Genomic DNA, 21409 nt, shown 5'->3' on the forward strand with positions numbered 1-21409 from the left:
TTCAAAGATCCTTCTGCTATGGAAAATCTTCAGAGTCACTTGTGGGACATATATCCAGTACTGAGATTTTATGAATTTTAACAGTTTGCAGTGTTTGCTTAAGATTAAAAATAAATAAATAAATAAATAAATAAATAAATAAATGTTTTACTTACAAAAGAGGACTTTCCATCCCATCTCTACCTAGAGGTAACTAATCTCTTAAAGATGGTGGGAATCCTTCTCACATGTTTTTATGTTTTTACTATACAATATATATGTTTTGGGTGTTTAAAGATATATATAAACAGTGTACATATTTTCCTGGATCTTGTGTTTTTTCAATATCATGTTTTTGAGATTTATCCATGTGATACTTGTAAAACTACTTTCTTTCTTTGTAATATAATAATATTATACTAAATCATACTGCAGTATAGTCCCATACTATAAATGTTCTAAAATAATTATTCTGTGGATGGATATTTATGATAGTTTTTAGCTATTTCAAATCATGATGTAATTAATGCCTTTACGTATACTTCTTTGGGCACAGTTGTGAGAATTTTTCTAGAATATATCTGGAAAGGACCTTTCTAGGAACACATTCTCAACTTCACAAGATTGCTCTTTAGATTTTTAGATTGCTCTCCACAGTAGCTGACCTCATCATATTTTTAATTGATTTTTTTTTTTTTTTTTTTTTTTTTTTTTACAAAGAGGAAGGGAGAGAGATAGTTAGAAACATCCATGAGAGTGAGAAACATCGATCAGTTGCCTCCTGCATGCTCCTTACTGGGGATGTGCCCACAACCAAGTCGCCTTCTACACGCCTCCTACTGGGGATGTGCCTTGACCGGAATTGAACCTGGGATCTTGCACTCCACAGGCTGATGCTCTATCCACTGGGCCAAACTGGTTTTGGCTGACCTCATTTTTACTTTCATCAATGATATCTGAGAATTTCTCTTTCCCACATTCTAACCAATACTGCCAAGTTTAAAAAAAAAAATGTACATATCTAGGCCCTGTTTTCAGATTTTGGTAGGGTAGCTCTGGAGTGTGGTTTAAAACAGGCCACAGGTAACATAGGAACACAAATCTCATTGAGAGCTTCTTCTTCCTGTATGTATATTTACACAATCTAATATACTGATATGTGAATTGGCACAGTGAGAGCATTCTGTTGCTTTGTTGTAACATCTGTGTTAGCTGCATTTATTTATTTATAAATATATTTTTATTTATTTCAGAGAGGAAGGGAAAGGGAGAGAGAGAAAAAAAAAAAAAACATCAACGATGAGAGAATCATTGATCAATTGCCTCCTGCATGCCCCCCACTGGGGATCAAGCACACAACCGGGCATGTGCCCTGATGGGGAATTAAACCGTGACCTCTTAGTTCAAAGCTCAACCACGGGGGCATGCCAGCTGGGCTGTACAGGCTTCATTAAGATCCTTGAAGAAACTGTCCATGCTTGCAGGTGCATTATGCATCAAACAGGGGTCTGTGATTGACTAGTCCCCTGGGTGGTACTTAATCTAAAGTCCCACCTTTACCAGTTAAGCTGATGAGGAAGGGGCTGGCTTTCTGGGCACTCTCTTGACTCTTCCTAGGTGTAAGGCTGGGTGTCAGTTGTCAGGGCTTGCATCCGTGCCATCGCTTAGGGCAGGGTGCGTGACAGTGATGTCTGCCAGCCCTCTGGGTGGTGTCACTGTGTGGAGCATTTGTGGCTTTTTCAAAGCCCTGAGGAATCTGAGAAGCAAGTGAGGGAATGATGCATGAAAACAAAAGGCAGTGGAAAGAGTGACCAGCCAGCAGGCTCCGGCAGGCTAGAACGCTCTGTCCTTGTTATTACTGCTTCATGAAAATGCCGCCGGCTTCCTGGCAAGGTCTGGGAGGTAGAGGCTTCTTAAGAAAACAAGGACAAGCGATCTGTGCTGGGAGGCTGGAATCTGGTTTCTCAGCTTCCTCGTTTTCCAGTGGAAGCGACAGGGTGAGGATGGGGGAACCCACTGCCCCTTGGTGGGTTAGGTCAGTCTTTCCCTCTCTCCTGGCTGCTTTCCCAGGCGTTTTCTCCTCCCACTCGTAAGCAACACAGCACTGGTCTCAGAGGCCTAGAAGGGCCGACTAGGGAGAGATGTTGGGCGGTGCCCCTGACGGAGCAGTTCCCCAAGGAGTGATCTGAAGGTCAGTCTATGGCAGGAAAAAGGGCCTCAGCCATTATTCCCACTCAAGGGGGCTTTTGCCACAAAGAGATGCTTCCTCGTTTGGGGTAATGAGACAAAGGGAGATGCTCTCATTCCTTGCCTGCTTTCCTCTGAGTTATTCATGCCCTGCTACCCCATAGGCTCACAGGGGAGCCCCCCTCAGTTTTCAGAATTGAGGTAGAAGCTCAGGAAAGGTAAGAGTGTGTATTAACTCATTATCGCATGGCTATTTGGACTTGTCATTATGGAGCTTGTAAGAGGTCAACCTCTACTTTTCCTCCTGATACCCTCCTTTCTTTGATGCGAAACTATAATAGATGCCAAGTAGGAAGCAGTCCGAATTCTCTTCCTTTCTTACTACCTAGCTATGCGGGTGATGAATAAAAAATAAGGTCAGATACAATAGGGCTGAGCTGAGGGTGTGGTTTGCTTGGCAAAGTTATTTCTCTTGGTTCCCAGTGCTTCTGACTTTGCTTGGGCCTGAGGAAGTTCTAAAAAACTAGCTTGAAAGTGACTTTTTTGTGTGTTATGTGTGTGTGTGAAATTCCCATCCATAGACTTAATCTGGTCCCGTAGTATCTTGTTCTTTATGAAAAGCATTCATCACATTGTGTAGCAATTACTTGGGACCATGCCTTATTCTGTGTGTTTGTATTTTTCCAGCATTTATGGATTCTACTCTAACGTAATAGTTCTTTGATGAATATTTACGGGGTGAATCAAATTCCTGAGAGCACACCAATATTCAGCTCTTACATTTTCTTGAGGATGCCCTGCCCTTTCCTGGGGATGACTGCAAGCAGGTTCAGCGCCACATGAAATGGAGGACAAGCTGCAACAAAATGTAATTTTTTTTCTGAGGCACTGCTCGAGCAGGAGCCGGTGTTTCAGATCTATCATTTTGTTACAGGTACAGAAAGTGTTTCCAGGAAACACCACCACTATTTTCTCTGAAAGGCAAATCAGTGGAAATTGTTGCTTTTCCATTTACAGATGGACAAATGGAAGCTTTCTTTCTTTCTCATTTACCAATTATAGACTATCCACTCTGTTCAAAGTACTGGGCTAGGGTTTTCATGGCCTACAAAGATGTACAAGGCAAGGTTCTTGTTCTCAACAAGAATTCGGTCATCGGATTAGGATGAAAAGATATTTGTATGCAAAAGTAACTATAATGTGGAAGCATTTTACTTAAATCATATGAGTTGTCCAGAAAGAAGTACCAATGTGAATAAAGAAGGTAGGCAAAAGAATTCCCAGCAAAGGTGATCAGGGCATTACTGTGCTCAATTTGGCATCCAGAGTTGAATAGATTTTATGCTGGTAATTCTCCACTTGGCTGGTCCCTGTATTACTTTCCTGTTACTGCTGTGACAAATGACCACAAACTGGGTGGCTTTAAAAAAACAAACAAAAAAAACCACAGAATTTTAGAGAGGCCTCAGAAGAAACCAGCCCTACTATCACTTTGATCTCAGACTTCTACCCTATAGAAAATAAATTTCTGTTGTTTAAGCTAAAAAACAAAGCCGAAACGTGGATAGAACGTTGGCCTTAGGACTGAAAGGTCCCAGGTTCGATTCCGGTCAAGGGCATGTACCTTGGTTGCGGGCACATCCCCGGTGGGGAGTGTGCAGGAGGCAGCTGGTCAATGTTGCTCTCTCATCGATGTTTCTAGTTCTCTATCCCTTTCTCTTCCTCTCTGTAAAAAATCAATAAAAATATATTTAAAAACAAAAACAAACAAACAAACAAACAAACAGAAAAGCCCAGAATCTTATCTTTTTCAGTTCTGGAGGCCAGAAACCAAAATCAAGGTTGTGGCAGGGCCATACGGTCCCTTAGAAGGCTCTAGGGGAGGCTGTTCCTCACCTTTTCCCTCTTATGAAGGCTCCAGGCTTTCCTTGGCTTGAGGCTACTTCACTCCAATTTCTGATTCTGAAGTCACATTGCCTCCTCCTTTCCCTTTTTCAAAACTACCCCTGTTTTTCTCTTGTTAGGATACATAAGATTGCAGTTTAGGGCCCACCAAAATAAACTAGGATACATTCCTTTAGTCGGGATCCTAAACTTAAGCACCTCTTTTGCTAGATAAGGTAGTGTTCTCAGGTTCTGGGTATTAGGGCATGGACATACTCCCCGCCCTCCCCCTTGCTTTGGAGAGACTACTAGTCAGCCCATGATAGCTCTCCCTCACCCCCATCCCTCTGCGTTCTGCACCTCATGAGGTTGTTATCCACACCTGACATCTCCTGCCTTCTTCTTTTAAACATGTTTTTATTGATTTCAGAGAGAAAGGGAGAGGAGAGAGATAGAAACATCAGTGATAAGAGAAATCATCAATCGACTGCCCCCTGCATGCCCCATACTGGGGATCAAGCCCACAACCCTGACTGGGACTCAAACGGTGACCTCCTGGTTCATAGGTAAATGCTCCACCACTGAGCTATGCTGCCGGCGGCTCTCCTGCCTTCTTTCTTACTGTAGGGTTTGGGCAGTAAGAGGCATCAGCAAGTAGCAGAGAATACAGGGAAAAGAGACTGGTAGGCCTCTTTCTCCCAGCGTTCGCACGTGTTTCTGGCGGCAGCCATGCTCCTCCAGACTCCAGCTCTTTCTAGACTCCCATCACACTGCCACAGTTTCCTTCCCTCGTCTCTTCAGCCCTGGATTTCTGCTCTTGCTAGTCCTCGGGCACCTCCATTTTCCTCCTCCCTCCCTGCAAACCTGCCTACATCCTTGTAAATAGTGTCTTCAATTATTTTCAAAACCCCAGCTGAGTTGCCTTTCGTTTCCTGCTATGATATTGACTGATAGAGATGCCGGAGGCAAAAATTTAATTTCCAGAACACAGAGAGACTCAGGTTGCTGCAATCTAAGTAATGTCCAGTGGGAACTGGAAGATGAGTCAGCACACAATACAGCTGGTTACCTCGTGGGTTCTTCAGCAGTAATATCTGTTGCTTTGTTCTCTCTCTGCTATTATTATGACTCTGCTGCTGCTGCCCTTGCTGTTAAGTACTTTCTAGTTCTTTCTCTATCTCACAGCTTCTATTGCTTCCTGGTTTCTGCTGCTACATGTGTATCTTTTAGCTTCTCCCTCCTGCTAACTGATGACTCTGCCCCTGTACTTCCTATTAGCTTCCCCAAAGGGCCAGACTAGGTTGGCTGCTCACCATCAAGTGCAGGCTGTAAGGTGGAGCTTCTTTGATAAGGCATCACATCCACATAGATAGGTTTATTGGCCTAGGTTAGGCTCTAGCTCAGTGGTCTCAACCTTTCTAATGCTGTGACCCTTTAATATAGTGCCTCATGTTGTGGTGACCCCCAACCATAAAATTATTTTCATTGCTACTTCATAACTGTAATTTTGCTACTGTTATGAATCATAATGTAAATATCTGTGTTTTCCGATGATCTTAGGCTCTACAGCAGCAGTTCGTGATCCACAGGTTGAGAACCAATAACAGGGTCGCGTAAGACCAATGGAAAACACAAATATTTTATGGTTGGGGGTCACCACAACCTGAGGAAACTGTATTAAAGGGTCGTGGCATTAGAAAGGTTGAGAACCACTGACTCTTGCTCCTGGACTAAATGGTTTTGTTTGGGATGGTAGAATTTATGGACACATAATTTTGTATCCTATTAAAAATCCCTAGGAGGTAGTTATGGGAGGCATTCTGATACTTCCCCAGAAGGGTAAGGGGAGGTACCAAAACCCACAAATACTTCTATTGTCCAGTCCATTGCGGAGGCATGATGGTCTTAGAAAAGTACAACATATGTTTGAGAAAAGCATGCAGCCCAGAATAGCTGGTGGTGTAATCCGCATAGAGAAACACTATAGTTGGTAGTAAAGCTGGAAATGTAAGTCACTGGTCACCGGCTTGTAAAGGGCCTTGAGTGAAGATTAGTTTTAGAAGAAACTTTACACATTATTCTAGGGTTAGTGAGAAATTACTGAAAGTTTTTCAATATAGGGGAGCAAGATAAAATCAGCTTTTAGGACTATTTATCTGATGGCAGTGATACTCAGACTAGATCATGAGTAGGAGAATATGGGAACAGAAAGACAAATTGTGAACGTGTTCAATAGTCCACTCCAAGTAAGAATACTGGGGACCCAAACCAGGGCATGGCTGGAAAGGAAAGGAAAAGCTGGTTGTGAGATACTCAGGATATGAGTGGATTTAAGGTTGATGCTAATTTTGAGCTACTGGTTCAGAATCTTTTCACTATCAGGGATCTTTTCAATTATTTTTATTTTTGGAGGAATACATGAATTCTATCATGTATACCGATAAAAAATGACAATAGTGTCAGATATTACTATCTCTTGAAAGCTTGACTTTGAGCCAAGAGAATTTAGGAAGTGGTGGTACCAATGGGAGAAATTGATATCTTAGCCTATGTTTTCTAGAAAAATAGACCTCCAACCAAGAATTAATACTAATGTTTTATTTAGGAGATGCAATCCCAGGGCAGTGAGAGTGAGACAAAAAGGGAAGAGAAACAGAGAAAGATGACAATGCAAGATGATGGTTGGACAATCTGCAGAGACAGTAGGTATGCCTTCATGTCCAAGCAGAGTATCTCCAGACATGCTATATGGTGAAAACATGCTCAGGTAAGTTCTTGGGAGGGACGCAGGAAAATGAATCCCCCTTTGTGGTTCCCTCCCATCTCCTATTTCGGTTATTATCCTCATACTTCTAGGTTATGTCATATTTTCCCATTGTTAGTCTTTCAGCAAGCCACAGCCAATGCTCTGTGGTATGGCCTTTCATCATAATTGTGAGTAGTGAGACAATTCATGGCATGTGCCTGGTGATTATTTAGTGGCAGCCAAGGGGGCAGTGGCAGGCTGGGAAATGGTAGATACAGTAGCAGGACTATGTGGGCCCAAACAAAGCAAGTTTGCCGTGGTGGCTGAGACAGAACAAGGAACTGAGAACTTGAGAAATGATAAGAAAATTGATGAGGTACATAAAAAAACTGAGCAGTACAAAAAAGGTGAAGGCTGAAACTTACACTTGTGTGCAAACAGGCAGCTGGAAACTCAGACCTGGAACCACCTCCCGAGAGTCACTGTTAACCTTCTTGATGGTTACAGAAGGAAGAGCCATAGAGAATTCTATTCCTGACCTGGACAATAGAGAATAAATGAGCAGGGATATGGGCTTTGGAGACAAGTAGAGCTGCGCTTATGTCCCAGCTCTATATGATCTTGGACAATTTAGTGAATCTCTTTAAGCCTTAGTTTACTATATAGCTCATGCTTGTAATGCATTTTGCATGATGCTAGGCCTGCACTAAATGCTGACTATATTGTGGTAATTATTACGATCATTAATGTCATTCTTGGGTAAATGTGATCTTTTCAACACTTTCTCTTCTCCAGACTGACTCTGCCTGTGCTGCTCCTAAATGCTCCTTGAGCAGGATGGATGGCTTGAGCCAGAGTCCTTTAGATACTCTCAAGGGCAGGTGCCTCTGGGTCACTCTGCACTGGAGGTCATGGAGCCCCATGGGAGGTGTGTGGCCCACAATAAGGTGCTGAAACATTAAGCCCCAAAAAGGCAGCCCTGCTGACCCACCCTCTTTGGTATGTATCTAGGACATATCTTAGCTAGTCCATTTGCTCTTATAATTCCCCCTCCCCTTCAAAGTAGGAAAACAAAGTTTTTTTACTCATCACTTTGCCTTGGTGCCTCCCAAAATGTGTAGCCAAGTACATAAGTATTTCTAGATCCTCACAATAAAGAGGATCTAGAAATACTTATGTAAGACTTTAAAAATAGAAGAGATTAACCTTACACAAATAGTATTTGATAGAATAACATCTCTAAATTATACATATCAAATTTTCTTTGTTCCCATAAACAGTTATCCTTTTGAATTTATACCAGTATATTAAATGCTAAAAGTAACACATACCTTAAGTAACATAACTGCTTTGAAAATTTCTGGAACAACAAAACAAACACATATCACTCTTCTGTTTAAAACTTATATCCCTCAGAATAAAAACTCAAATCCTTACCAACGGCCTTTAAGGACTTATGGGATCTAGCCCCCAGTTACTAGACCTCATCTCTTACTATTAGGAGGCAGCACAACTTGTCTGCTAAAAAGCTCCCTAAGTCTCTAGAGAAGACTGTCTGAGGCAGTCCTGGCTCTATAACTTGGTAGTTATATGACTTGGGGGAAGTTATTTAATTTTCCTGTGTCTTGGTTTCCTTGCCTAAAAAAGAGAAAAACAGCATCCACTTTACATATTTATTGGGAGGATGAGTTAACATTTTCAAGTGCTACTAGTGATGGCTATTTTTTTTTCCTCCCCCAAATACAAGTGAAAGTTTATTTAGAAAGACACAGAGGCAGAAAAAGTGAGCCGGTAGGGCTGGGACTGCGTGGGCTCAGGAAGCAAGTTATAAAGGACAGTTGGAGCTTAGGAGGTAGAGATAGTGTTAGAGATAGAGCTAGAGCTAGAGCTAGAGCTAGAGATAGAGATAGAGATAGAGCTAGAGATATAGAGATAAGGCAAAGGTATGCCCCTTGAGGGGAAAGGTGGGGGGGAGTGTGCTCCAAAGAGGGAGGGGTCACTAGAGAGGGCTATTTAATTGTCCATTGGATAAATAAAATACTTCCCCTCATTCACTGCACTCCAGCCACACTAGCCTCCTTGCTGTGTCCCTAGCAGGCCAAGCGCACTCCTGCCCAAGGGCCTCGTATTTCTTGTTCTCCCAGATGGCCACATGACCAATTTCCTCACCTTCTTCAAGTCTTTGCTCAATATCACCTTTTAAATGATGACAGCCCTACTTAAAATTGCAATCCTCTCCTCTATACCTCTGCTTAGTTTATATTTTTCATTAGTACTTACCTACTTCTAAACCTCTGTGTCATTTGCAAATGTAGTTGCCTTTCACCTATCCTTCCAAGTGCCTAGAACACTGTGTATGACATAGTAGGTATTCAATACAATTTATGGAAAAAATGAGTGCACTGTTTGCAATAAAGCTGAGCCTATTCTGAAGACTGTGTAAAATGAAAAAGATCTCCCCAAAAGATGTTCTCTTAATTTGAATAGATAGGATCACCTTCCCACAGCATTGTTTAAAAAACTGACAAACTGGCTTTTCCCCAAAAGATATTTAAAGAAAAACTGTTCTTGAGACTTAGGTCAATAGAAGATATGCAATATCACTTTAATAGACTGATTGCAACAGGCCCAGATTCACACTTCCCTTATCTACACCCCTTGCAATGACTGTGCAGCAATTCCCATTAAAAGGTACAGTTTATTTCTCTACCACTTGAATCTATGCTGGCTTTGTTACCTTCTTTAGCCAACACAATGCAGTGGAAGTGACAGAATGCCAGTTCCAAGCCTGGGCTTCAAAAGATCTTGCGCTCTTCCATCATCTTTCAGACCCCTGTCTCATCCATGAGAATAGCCTGCTCAGTGTGATAGGTGAATGGAGCTGAGCCAAGTCATCCCAGCTGAGGTCATCCTAGACCAGCCAGCTCCTAGTCAATCTACCAAATGACTGCAGATTCATGAATGAGTCTAGCCAAAGTCAGCTGAGCCCAGCCCAGATCAACAGAATGACTTAGCTAATGGCTGTTAATATTATGTCACTGAGTTTTAGGGTGAGTTGTTAGGCAGTAATAGTTAACTGTTGCATGACTTATACACTATTCTTGCCAAATATGTTTAAATGGAAACTAATCATGAGAAAACAATAAAAAAAAAATCTAGAATGTGGCACATTCTACTTATAACTGGCCTGGACACTACAAGTCAATGTCACGAAAAGCAACAAAAAGTAAGGAGACTATTTCATATAGACAAGGTTTTTCAATCTCAGCAACCACTGACATTTTGGACCAAGTAATTCTTTGTTGGGGGTTGTCCTGTGTACTGTAAGATACTTAGCAGGCATCCTTCCTTGGTTTCTATCTACTAGAGGCTATTAGCACCCACAGCTATGATAATCAAAAGTATCTCCGGACATGCTAAATGTCCTTTTGGGGCACTGGATTAGAGGAATAGAATCAAATGTAATATGTAGACTTTGTTAAGATGTTGGTTCAGCCGAATCCGGTTTGGCTCAGTGGTAGAGCGTCAGTCTGCGCACTGAAAGGTCCCAGGTTGGATTCCAGTCAAGGGCATGTACCTTGGTTGCGGGCACATCCCTGGTAGGGTGTGCAAGAGGCAGCTGGTCGATGTTTCTCTCTCATCGACGTTTCTAGCTCTCTCTCTCTCCCTTCCTCTATGTAAAAAATCAATAAAATATATTTTTTTTTAAAAAAGATGTTGGTTCAAACATAAAAAGATGGTAATAAAAGACATTTGGAACAATGAGGGAATATGAATGTGGAATTAAATATATTGAAGTGTTAATTTTCCTAGGTCTGAGAAATTGTATCAGTGTTATATTATATAAGTGAATGCTTTTATTCTCGGGAGATGTGTGCAGAATTATTTTGAATGAACTGCCATAAGGTATTCAACCTACTTCCAAATGCTTCAATGGATAAAAATGTATATTTATAGAAAGAGATAAAGCAAAGTCGACAAAACGTTAACAATTGGTGAAGTATTCATTGTATCATTCTTTCAATCTTTTGAGTTTAAATTTTTTTTAAATATGAAGTTGGGGGTAACTTTAAAAAGAGTTAATCTCATCTTCAATGCCTGATTTATCATTAATGTATTGTAATACAAGGAGCAGGCTTGTTTTAAATGAATCTGGATGCTCCTTCTCTGATGCCTGGACAATAAAGTGGCTCAAACAAGGTATGGGGCCCTGGTGCTGAAGAAAAGGGCTGCTCCCAGCCTAAGAAACTATACAAGTTCAGCTTCCATGGGACCACTAGCTTCCTTTCTTGGGTGACATCCTACAGGAGCAAAAGTCTAGGTGCAGGGCAGCTTGTGCGTGTTTCCCACACAACTCTGGCGAATAGCTGGCACCGAAATCTGGGCTGCCTGGTGCCAAGACAGTCTGATTTTTCCATTCACTGATAAGGCTACTCTCATACTTGTTCCATACAAGGACCAAAAGAGGGGCAAAGTTCCCTTTCCTGGAATACAAATCATTCTGCAAGGCCAGCAGGTCAGCCAGGGACAATAAGAGGATGGGGTCTCTGTGCCCTCCCTTCTCTCAATGGCCTTGACATTGTAAGTTTCCTCTTTCCACAGCAAAGCCTAGTTTTTTAACTTGTATCATACCATGCAGAAGAATTCAAAGCAAACACTGGTGCATTAAAATGGCAACTGCAGAGACTCTTCTTGCATGAAAGCTAATATTTAAAACAGACAAAACTCAGAAACCAAAAAGAAAAAATGCTGATAAATGTTTTGATGTAGAACGTTTGAAATTTTTATATGGTAAAAGTGAATATAGCAACAATAAGAAAATACAGTAAATACAGCAAAAGACAAATAGCACAGAGGAAAAAATTATTTGCAACTTAGGAGAAAATGTACATACTTCTTTATTACATAAAGAGATCTTACAGTTTTATAAGGAAAAAATGAACAGAAAGATGAGCAAAGAATATGAACAAATATTACATAAAGAAAATAAGAATGGCAAAAAATTTACTTTAAAATCATTTAACTTCATTAGTGCTTAGAAAAGTGAAAATCACAACAATGTGATACTATTGTTACCTATTAGATTGACAACAAGTTGAAAGTCTGAAAAAACTCAGGTCTGACAGGAGCAAAAATAAACTTATACTGTTGATGAAAAGATATATTGGAATCATTTAGGGGTTACAATTTGGGGACATCTAACCCAACCTTAAATGTACACATATTTTGACCTGGCAATTTCATCTCAAGGAATTTATCCTACAGATAGAGTAATACAAGTTTCCAATGACCTATGTGTAAGGATATTCATGGAAATACTGTTTACGATAATAATAATGGATATGATTGGAATGTTCATCAATGGGGCAATGGTTAAATAAATTATGGCACATCCAATGATTAAAAGATCTTGTAAGATCTGTATGTGTTGACATGGAAATATTTCTGATATATTATTAAATGAATAAAGCAGGGTATAGGGGTTCAGGAAAAACTCATTCTTCCTTTTGTGTGTCTCTCCTTCACTCTCACATTACCACCATACTTTCCACACTTCTGACATCAAGCAATTCTCTGTGACACCATCTGGGTGTCCTATAATTTAATTAAAATTTGAATCAATCTATCTACCTGGAGATATTGTTCAATCCCACAGATTCAGTCCTATGAAACTTCCCCACTTCAGATGCCAATCTCAAATAGTAAGTCCCCAGGTTACCCACAACTTCTGACTTGGCTACAAACGAAGATTCTTGTGACCACCGCCCACTTGGATTCAATTATTTGCTAGAACAGCTCACAGAACTCTGGGAAACAAAGTTATATTTACCAGTTTATTGCATAATAACAACTTAGAGTAGGGGTGTCGAACTCAATCAGAGAAGGGGCCAAAATCTAAAATCCAGCCTAAATCGCGGGCCGAATGGTTTACTGAACCGTCATAAACTGTCATTGTGTTGGAAACGCAGCGGAGTGCAGTGATGACAGCGCAGTGCGGGCCACATTGCAAGGCCTGGCGGGACGGATTTGGCCCGCGGGCCTTGTGTTTGACACATGTGACTTAAAGGATACAGATGAACAGCCAGATGGAGAGAAACATTGGGCAAGATCTAGGAGGGACCCTCGTGCAGGAGCTTCTGTCACTGGGAAGGTGGGCTGCCTCACCCTCCAGTTAGGTGGATGCTCACCCCTCTGGAAGCTCTCTGAATCCCATACTATTGGGATTTCTATGGATGCTTTTCCACATGGGTGTAATCAATTGTTAACTCCATTTCTAGTCCTTCTCCTCTCTCTGAAGGATGAGGGATGGGTCTGGAAATTCCAAGCTTCTCATCCTAGCTTGGAATGTCTGGGGACCAGTCCCCATCCAGGAGTCATTTAGGAGCCCACCTCATTAGGACAAAAGATATTCCTATCACTAAGGAAATTCAAAAGGGTTTAGGAACTGTGTTAGGAAGCAGAGACTAAATATTAGGACAAAAATATACTCCTAGTACTCTTTTTCACTTAGGAATTTTTACAAGGGTTTTAGCTCTGTGCCAATGAGAGGCAGAGACCAATATATGTATTTTCTATTATCTCACAAGAGGACACTGTATATGATGTAATCTGCTTTGTGTAAAAATGGTACATATATTATATATGCTATGTGGAAAGAATACACTGGAAATAGTTAATGATGCTTACCATCAGATAAAAGTGGGAAGGAGATTTACCTTTCCATTTTATTTTTATTTATTTATTTAATATATTTTATTGATTTTTTACAGAGAGAAAGGGAGAGGGATAGAGAGCTAGAAACGTCGATGAGAGAGAAACATCGACCAGCTGCCTCCTGCACACCCCCTACCGAGGATGTGCCTGCAACCAACGTACATGCCCTTGACCGGAATCGAACCTGGGACCTTTCAGTCCGCAGACCGATGCTCTATCCACTGAGCCAAACCGGCTTCGGCTACCTTTCCATTTTAAATGTTTTGATGTTTGCATATATTTTTATGTTGGTGTCTTACTTTCACAATGAAAAAAAATATAGTAAGTCCTCAATGTCATCAATGAAACTTTGAGCAAAATGATGTATAATGAAACCAGTTTTACCACAGGCTAATTGACATAAATGAAAGTGAAATTCCTAAGGCATCTCATCAACCTGATAATGAAAGGATTTTGAACAAAACAATGTTATTCAAGAAATACTGTACCTAGATTGTGTCTTGAACAATTTTCAAAATGTCATCAGTGATCCTTCCAATACTTCTGTAGAAAATATTTTAATTACTGAAACAGGACAAAGGATGTGTGCAGGCAAATTGATTTTAGCTGGGGATGCAAACATGAAAATAATATTGAGGCACTGCAACTGGGTGTATGATTTTTAGAATTTAGGAAGACTGAATCAAAGCAATTTGATTAAAGCAGTCTTAAATCATTCACCCTTTTTAAATCGCTCAGGCCAAGCCTTCAGCAAGACTCCTATTGGAAAGCCCAGCAAGGAAAAAGCAATGTGATATGAAATTTTCTTCCTTCTTCTCCCTCTCTTCTGAGTTTCTTCAGGAACATCGAAGTTAAGATATAAACATGATTCAGAAGCACTGAGATATAAAGAAAATTTGTCAGGGTGCTTGGATGATTCTTGCTCTTTATTAATGCACCAAATTCATGTCTGGCTGATCCTCTTTAAAACACCCAAGGTACTAATCTGAGAGGACAGCCTCTATCAGGGGAACAACTTCTATTCCCAGTGAAGTGGCACAGTCAGTTCCTGATGCGAACCCACTTAATTCCTATTTGTCATTTCACAGCTGGATCTGGGGAAGAGAACATCTCACATGCTTTCAGCTTTCACAAGTAAACCCAAAACAAGGCCTTCCCTCTTTTCCCACAGTTCCTCTTTGTTTACAAATTTCAAGTCCATAAAACCTGTCTATCTTTGTGGCTAATTCTCCTAAAGGCTTCAGTTTGTGTGCTGACCTATCTACCTGGTTTCTACTCTACTTGCACCTAGATTTATTGCCATAACAAAGCAGGTGGATGCTGGGTCACCCACCCCAGTTTGTCATTGAATTGATGGTGCAATCTTTGTTTGGTGGTTTACATTTCTAAGGTTGTTCCGGGACACTGCTTAAACACACAGGTCAACTACCAAGTGAGACACTGGCTCTGATCAAGGTTTGTTTATTATTTTCTAGGGTGTTTAAAGACATTAGGTGAATGCACAAATCTGTTATTGTAGAGTTGCTCTGAATACTGAAGATGCACATACAAGATTATTATTGTAGGTTAGCTTGTGACAACTGGCCCTGTTTTAGTTATTTCCTCAAGAAGACACTTTGACCAATTATTTAAATGCCTCCCCTCTGCAATTACAATAATTAATCATAATGTTAACTTTGCAAACGAATATGCAATTCAGGGTGCATATACTCAACTACTGTTTTTAGTTTCTCTTTTACATTGCTATCGATCATTGGGATTATTGGAGAACTGAGAAACATTTTTCTATTGAGGATCACTGAGCTACTTGAAAAAAAGTAATCTAGGGCTAATACAGGAAATTATAAAAATAATTGTTAGTTAGCATTTAAGGAGTACTAACTATGACAAGAAAAGAGAAATAAAGCACTTTCAGAACTCATCTGCTTTTAAAATTAACAACAAAATAACTTATTTAATATGATAAATATCTGACAATGGTTTTGTTCTACAGTATAGTTAGTTAATTGAGGAGCTGTAAGTGTGAAAGATAACAAAATAAAGGAAACTATGTATGTTGTTGGGTAAGGGGAAGAGAATAGAGAGTAAAAAATGGACCAGATGCAGAAGGTATAGGGATGAGGCAGAGACTAAGATAAACAAGGGGTAACAGTGGTACCCTATGACCCCGAGCAGCCGAAGGAAACAGGCAGAGAAAGGAAGAGGAAGAGAAAAAATGGGTGAAGGAGAAGAAAAAGATGAGTAGTGCAGGGATTTTAAAAAAATACATTTATGTTTGTTTTAAAGATGAATTCGGGATTTCTAAAGTGTGGCATTTTTATCACCATCACTTGTCTAGAATTCTCTTTGACATACTGATTAACCACTGTTCATATCTCTTTAAGCACTAGAATATTATTGATTTTTTACAGAGAGGAAGAGAGAGAGAGAGTTAGAAACATCGATGAGAGAGAATCATTGCTCAGCTGCCTCTTGCACCCCCTACCGGGGATGTGCCCACAACCAAGGTACATGCCCTTGACCGGAATCGAACCTAGGACTCTTCAGTCCACAGGCCGATGCTCTATCGACTGAGCCAAACCGGTTTCGGCAAAGCACTAGAATAATATTAAACGTAGACTTAGTGAATAAGGTGGTAAAGTTGAAATGGAAACCTTACAAAGTGGAGGTCCAAGCTAGCATTATTGTAGTATCTGGTTTCTCCATGCAGATTTTCAGGAAACATTCCAAAGGAAGCAGGAGAGCTCAGGTGTCAGTCACCAGCTGACCGGCTTCCTGCTTGCCAGTTACCAGGCTTTTTGCCTGTCACTGTCCTAAGACATAAAAGAATAAGTTCTCAACCTTGGCTGCACATACACATCTTTTTGTGAACTTCACATTAATAAATCGATGCCTACCTAATATGTAATTGATTTGGGATGTGGTATGGGGACTTTCAAAAGTTTCCCATGTGTTTCCAATATGCAGCCAAGAGAAAGAGCCACTGCTTAAGACGCTTCTCTCTGGATGTGCTCACCAGAATCCCATTGCAATGCTGGGTTTTGGGGCCATGCGAGCAAATGTAATGACTTACATTAACTTGGATAAAGTAAGTCACAGGCCAGAGGTTCTCAACCTTGTGCTATATATTTAGTAAATGGCATGTAAAGGTTGGGGAAGGAGATCATTTTGAGCTTATTTGGAAATATATAGGAGGAAATAAAAATTATCAATATAATAAGAAAGGTCTCTATAAATATTTGCATTTGAGAAATGATTTGACTTGATTCCAACATACGAGGGCATCTTGTATCTCTCAGAAGAAAAACGTCAGTTGACCTACTCAGACTCATCTGAGATGTGGGGGAACCAGGAGATGGTTTGCTCCTTTTCTGCTTGTTTGTGGTCCCACTGGACATCCCTGTATTGCCTTATTCTCTGACCTGCTCTCCAAACTGGATATGGTTCTCTTTTCTTGTGTGGAACCAGCCTAAAATTTGCCATCACCTTGCCCTCCTGTTTCTGTCATCTTTCAGTTCCTTTTATTTCAGGAACACTGAAACCTGTTTAACCTGCCCATAACCTGTGCTAATATTTTCAGGAGGAAAAGGCAGAGGAAGTAGCTGTCCCCTCTCAGCCCACGCCTGGTAACAGTCACATATTTCCATTTACAGTGGCCTTCTGAGACCAAAGCCTCCTAACCCAGGATGGGATTCTAATATGATGACTTTCATGGAAAATAGGAAGAGGGTTGCCTTGACAGACCCACAGGGGCCAATAGGACAATGAAATTATCTTTACATAATTCCATTATATTCTGGGGATAGCTTTAATTAGGAAATATATTTGGCCTGTGATCTTTATGAAGATAATGCTACCATCACTATGACCACTATTATTTCTTCATATTTTATATGCTAATCCTTTTGGAGTTCTTTATTTTAGCCCATTTAATATCTGACTACTTGATTGTGAGATCCTTAATAGTTAGGTGTTCCCAGCACCTGACACATAGTAGGTGCTCAATAAGTGATGACTAAATGAATATGTAAAAGTTGAAGCAGTCCAGGGAAGGTGATAGCGCCAAGATGAAATGGGGTGGATGGGATGGGGGAATGAGAGGAGCTAGCTCTGTCTCCTCCTTCACAAAAGACCAGGTGATGGGACAAAAGCACTGGCAGATCCTGACTTAAGAATCCTCTTAGCCTCCAACATTTCTTTACCCAGGGGGGCTGGATACATTTTTCTGAGCCAATTTTACTTTTCCCAGAAGACCTTTTAATTCTAAATACATTAGGAGTCAGTGTTAATTGCTTTTTGGAATATTAGTTTGTCAGATTCATTTAGATGTGGTAATTTGCAAAGTAACTCCCAGCAGTGGACGGTTCATCCACAGCCGTGTGGTGTTCAGACATTTCCTGGGATTCCTGCCCACCTCTTAGGCAGCTGGCAGGGTTCACCAAACCAGGATATGTGCTCACCTGGGATTCACTTGGAACCAGTAGTTCTTTGTTGCGTGTGGGATTTTTTTAATTCTGAAAGGGTGAAGGCCCAACCTTACTTAATCCAGAAAAAGAAAAGTTCATTAACTCCTAATTTAAGAATTAGCAACCGCTAGGTGGTTGAGGAAATTGCAGCTGAGACAGATTCAATGACAAGGTCAGTTGTCTGGTTGCTGGGTGACTATGTCTAGAATCTATATTCTTGGTGCAGCACCGAAGTGGGAGCTGAGGTCTTCTGGATTTATGCCTGTGTGGATGGAAGTGTTCAAGTTACAGGTTCTTTTTGAAGCTCTTTTCCTTGGCCAAAGACTTCCTGGTCCTCCTTCACACATGCTTCAAGGTCACGCCTCAGACCAAAGTATTTATAAAAACTAGGTATTTAGGAGAGGAATTGTTGCCAGTTCTTGTGCCCCAGCTCCAATCAACCTCCGCAAACGAAAGGAGGGATTTAGTGGTCGCTGGAACCAGGAATTTCTAGATTTGGAAGCCAATAGGCAAAAGGAATTCTGTCTGATTTCTCTAGCAAGCTGTGGCTGCTGCTGCTGCCACCTCCTGGGAGAAACCGACCCAAGCTTCACACTCGAAGCTAGTCTCAGTGTTCACCTATGACCTGTGCAAAGGCCCCAGCGGGGACTGAAGTTCCTTTGTCTTAGGAAATAAAGGGGATATCCCCTTACATAGCAAATAAAACTTTGGCATTTGCTTTTCATCTGCTCCTTTTGGTAGTGTTGTGCTCAAAGAAAAGATTTCAAACAATAACAACGTTGAAATGAGTTAATATAGAAATCATGAGAGAACAGAAGATTGAGGCAGAACAGTTAGCTTTAGGAATACAACAGATTGATTCTCTTGGTTTTCTGGATTCTGAATGCTGGGGTGATGTTAGGAATGCATACATTTGAGAATTGTATCATAAAGAAGGCACACATGAGTTTGGTGACTCTTAACCTCCAAGAAACTGAGTACTTGCAAGACTTGTGAAGACTAACTGAAATAATGCGTGTAAATTCCTGGCATGCAGGAAGTGTCCAATGAGAATTATACTGGGGCATATTCACTCCTCTAATCCCCATGGTGATGATCTTCATTTACTGACCATGCCTTTACTTCTTTTAGTCTTCTAATCTGTAGATGATCCCTAAGCAAATTCCTTTTATTTAAAAAAAATATATAATAAATTAGCACTCATGGACTGAATGTTTGTGTGTCCCTAAATTTCATATGTTGAAGCCCCAATCCCCTATGTGATGTTATTTGGAAATGGAGCCTTTGGGAAGTAATTAGGTTTAGAGGACGTCATGGGGTGGAATCTAATGATGGCATCAGAGACCTTACACTGGGTGCATACTAGAAAAAGTCTATATTGCTGTGAAGGAATCCCTAACGGTGATTCTGGCGAAAGCTCAGAAAGAGAAGAGGCGAGCTGGAAAGAAAGCTTCTATCTTCTTAGAGAATACATAAGTAATTATGTACAGAATATTGGTAGAAATGTGGACAATAAGGATCATTCTTGTCTTACACAGAAATGAGGAGAATGGTATTAGAAACTGGAGGAAAGGTGATGATCCTTGTTATAAAGAGGCCAAGAACTTGGATGACCTGTGTGTTCTAGTGTTTTGTGGAAGGTAGAATGTAAAAGTGATGAGACTGGACATCAAGCAGAAGCAGTTTTAGGCATCCCACTGAAGTTAGAATTTTTGATTCCTTCAACCTAAAACTGTTTCGTTCCCAAGTTTTCCCTTCTCAATAAAAGCTTCAATATTTACATAGTGGTGCAAACCTCAAACCCAGGAGTTATCCTTAATTCTTTCATTTTCTTCCTGCCTTACTCATTAGCAAGTCTAATGGGCTTTATTTCCAAAATATGTCAACCACTTCTATCTCCTCTGCTAGTCCAAGCCACCTTCATTTCTTGCCTGGTTACTATAATAACCTCCTGTCAATTTTTCTTTACTTCAAACTATCTTGCCTCTTCGACCTAAAAAAAAAAATTTTTTTTTTTAGAGTGATCTTTACAAAATGTAAAGAGCATTTTGCTACTCCTTGGCTTGAATCCTTACACAGGTCTCCTCTTAGCATTACCAAGACTGTTAGGGCCCTATTTGTTCTGACTGCACTTTCCCCTCCATCACTTTGCTCCAGCCACACTTTCTTTTCTTTGAACACACCAAGCACTTTCCTGCTATAGACCCATTGCACTTGCATATTCTCTCTGCCTAGAATGTTTTTTTTTTTTTTATCCACTTCTGCATGGCTGGCATTTCTCATTATACAGGTATTAGCTCAAATATTACCTTCCTAGAGAAGCTTTCCTTTACCATCCAATCTAAGCATTCCTCCAGTGCAGTCTCTTCTTGGCATCTAAATACATAAACTAACATTACCTAGTTCACTTATTTATTATATGTTGCCCTACCAGAATGTAAGCTCCATGAAATCAGTGTCCTTGTCTGTACATCCTGACTCCTTAGCTTCTAGGACAGAGCCTGACACATTACAGCCTTTCAATAAATCTTTTTTTTTGCAGGTGACAAACCAAGTATAATCAGTTATTCTCTCCAGGAAGTATTCACTGTGAGAACCATACTGAGATTACAAGCTAAGTAAAGATGATCACTTTTAGGGGATAACACAATGACTGGGTTCACTAGAGCTGCTGATCCCTGAAAAATGATGATCTATTATCCAGGTCTCCAAGAGGCCATCAATACGTTCCAGTCTTTGAAGTGTGGGGGAACTAGATGGACTAAATGGCTGCTGACAGTTTTTAGGACTTTCCCATATAAACTATAATAAATCTTATCAATTAAGCCAGTAGTTGGCAAACTCATTAGTCAACAGAGCTAAATATCAACAGTACAATGATTGAAATTTATTTTGAGAGCCGAAAACCGACTTCTGCACATGGGCTACGAAGTTTCAATCGCACTGTACGTGCATGCCCACAGGAGGTATTTTATGGAAAAGCCACATTCAAGGGGCCAAAGAGCTGCATGTGGCTCTCAGGCCGCAGTTTGCCAACCACGGTCCTTGAGGTAAACCTTTATCTGCTACCTTTGGGGCATTAGCTTAAGTCAGTGGTCAGCAAACTGACTTAGGCATCCCACTGATCCCACATGTGGCTCTTTGGCCTCTTGAAAGAGGCTCTTCCACAAAATACCACGTGCGGGCGTGCAGGTACAGGGCAATTGAAACTTTGTGGCCCATGCGCAGAAGTCGGTTTTTGGCTCTCAAAAGAAATTTCAATAGTTGTGCTATTGATATTTGGCTCTGTTGACTAATGAGTTTGCCGAACACTGCCCTAGGAGATATGAGACATTAGCAGACTCTTGCAAAATTTGTAATTTCTTTAGTTTTCTAATTTACCTTAACATTTATACAAATGTTGGGTTCAGTATGATCTTTACCTGTAGACATA

At 40.6% G+C, this 21409-nt stretch overlaps 1 protein-coding gene across 3 annotated transcripts in view; it reads left to right on the forward strand.

Annotated features, from left to right (window-relative positions):
• The window catches only part of MKLN1 (muskelin 1), a 303397-nt gene that overhangs the window by 136467 nt on the left and 145521 nt on the right, over positions 1–21409 (forward strand). For 2 of the 3 annotated variants that reach the window (XM_045576813.1, XM_045576809.1), the window contains exon 3: positions 6656–6817. The exons of the other annotated variant lie outside the window; for it this stretch is intronic. In XM_045576813.1, the coding sequence (XP_045432769.1) occupies positions 6726–6817 (92 nt within the window). In that variant the 5' untranslated portion in view covers positions 6656–6725. The remainder of the gene's footprint in view (positions 1–6655; positions 6818–21409) is intronic. 3 annotated transcript variants of the gene reach the window in all.

This window comes from Pipistrellus kuhlii, unplaced genomic scaffold, assembly GCF_014108245.1.
Source record: "Pipistrellus kuhlii isolate mPipKuh1 unplaced genomic scaffold, mPipKuh1.p scaffold_m20_p_10, whole genome shotgun sequence".
NCBI classification, from domain to species: Eukaryota; Metazoa; Chordata; class Mammalia; order Chiroptera; family Vespertilionidae; genus Pipistrellus; species Pipistrellus kuhlii.